Source organism: Setaria viridis, chromosome 9 (assembly GCF_005286985.2).
Source record: "Setaria viridis chromosome 9, Setaria_viridis_v4.0, whole genome shotgun sequence".
Lineage (NCBI taxonomy): Eukaryota > Viridiplantae > Streptophyta > Magnoliopsida > Poales > Poaceae > Setaria > Setaria viridis.
The window spans coordinates 42,847,820-42,849,484 of NC_048271.2; the positions used below are offsets into that span (position 1 = coordinate 42,847,820).

Genomic DNA, 1,665 nt, shown 5'->3' on the forward strand with positions numbered 1-1,665 from the left:
TTTGGGACCCATGATAAAAGATCCACTTTTATCTCAACAGATTAATTTCAGATGTATTTTCGGGAGATATGCATCCTACGAACGAACCGGTACTAATACCGAGTTTTCCATTAGTGGGTGAGCGGCTGCGCGCGGCTGCAGGTGGGTCCGGGTAGCCTCGGAAGGACATGACCTGCATCGTCAGGATGGAAGGTAGCTATGGCGGGCTGAGCGCTGGCAGATAGAGCATGGTGTACGTGGCTGTGAAGGGTACCATGACAGTGTACTGCGCTGTCTGTGTGCAGTGTGTACGATGGTCGAAATGGTAAATACGGCTTACGTCTTCTCTTTTTTTTCAAAAAAAATATATAACCCCATACAGCCACTTGAAGCAATCAAGGACAATGTGATAACGCCCCTGTCGGGACCGAGGGATGATGAGCATCCAATCACGGGCCCAAGCAACCGGTAATATTATCTCTTCGTTTCATTGCAACGTGGTGACCACATCGTATGGTCAAAATAGACTTTTTCGGCCAACCACGGCAAACCACCATGACTTGAAGGCTTTTCTGGATTCCTCATTGCTATCCAGTATATCATTGGATATAACACGAAGCATGTTCATATTTTACATTCCTTTTATATGAGCGCGGTTAACGCTACATATTGTTTCTATCATTCAACCTGCTAGCTAATAGTAAATGAAACAACCCCTCCAAAGAAGAACATGATTCTTGTTTTGTCTCCTTTTATTTTAGATTTTGTCCTAGTTTTTCCAAATTCGACTACCATGAAGGCACGTACCCTATCCGTTTTAAGTGTTCAGAGGCTTCTTTTTTGCCAGATAGGTCATGCGAATCGATACCATGGCCATACAACTTGTCCGGATATATATGAGTTATTCCGTTGCCACAGTTAAAAAACGTGTGCGAGTGCGACCACGCCGTCCACGGCCGGACTGACTCCACTGTCCGCTTCTCCAGCGCTTGTACTATTTAATCCTAGGTTGGCTTAATGATTTTTGTTTCAAGGTTAGGTGGCTATAATGGAGATGCTAGAGCAGGAGCTAGACCTTGAGCTCAGCCTCCTCCACCGCTCCCCCTCGCCTTTGCCGGAGGAACCAGCCGCCGGCTTCTTCGTCTGCACCTACTGCGACCGCAAGTTCTACAGCTCGCAGGCGCTCGGCGGACACCAGAACGGGCACAAGTACGAGCGCACCCTGGCCAAGCGCCGCCGTGAGATCGCAGCCGCCATGCGCGCGAACAAGGCGACCGCCGGCGAGGTCAACGCGGAGAGCAGGCCTGGAGGCGCCGCCGGTGTCGTTGGCGTTGTTGGAGCTGGGCCTGAGGCCGCCGCGAGGGCGAGGCCGCTGGTTGCGCCGCAATCAGCTGCTCCGGTGCCTTGGCAGCCGGGGGACCTGCAGATCAACGTCGAGCGCAACGACGAGCTGGACCTGACACTCAGGCTATGATTGGCTTCTCCTCCGATCCAGCACATTTCTAGGAGCTACCTGATCTGTGTGGCCTCTCTTGCCTGTTTTTAGAAATGATTGCTTTATCGTTCTGCTATACTTTAGTTGAGTACTGTATGTCTGATGGAATCGGTCTGCGCAACAAGAAGGGCAATCTGTCGATTTATCCAGAGGGGTTCGATCAGTTTGTTCTCTCTCATGATTTGTTCCCA

At 50.6% G+C, this 1,665-nt stretch overlaps 1 protein-coding gene across 1 annotated transcript; it reads left to right on the forward strand.

Moving 5' to 3' along the window:
• The first annotated feature begins 997 nt into the window (after positions 1 to 997).
• Positions 998 to 1,665, forward strand: LOC117841020 (uncharacterized). Its single transcript, XM_034721587.2, has one exon. It carries the CDS (start codon positions 1,028 to 1,030, stop codon positions 1,451 to 1,453), a length of 426 nt encoding a protein of 141 aa, XP_034577478.1. The 5' UTR covers positions 998 to 1,027; the 3' UTR covers positions 1,454 to 1,665.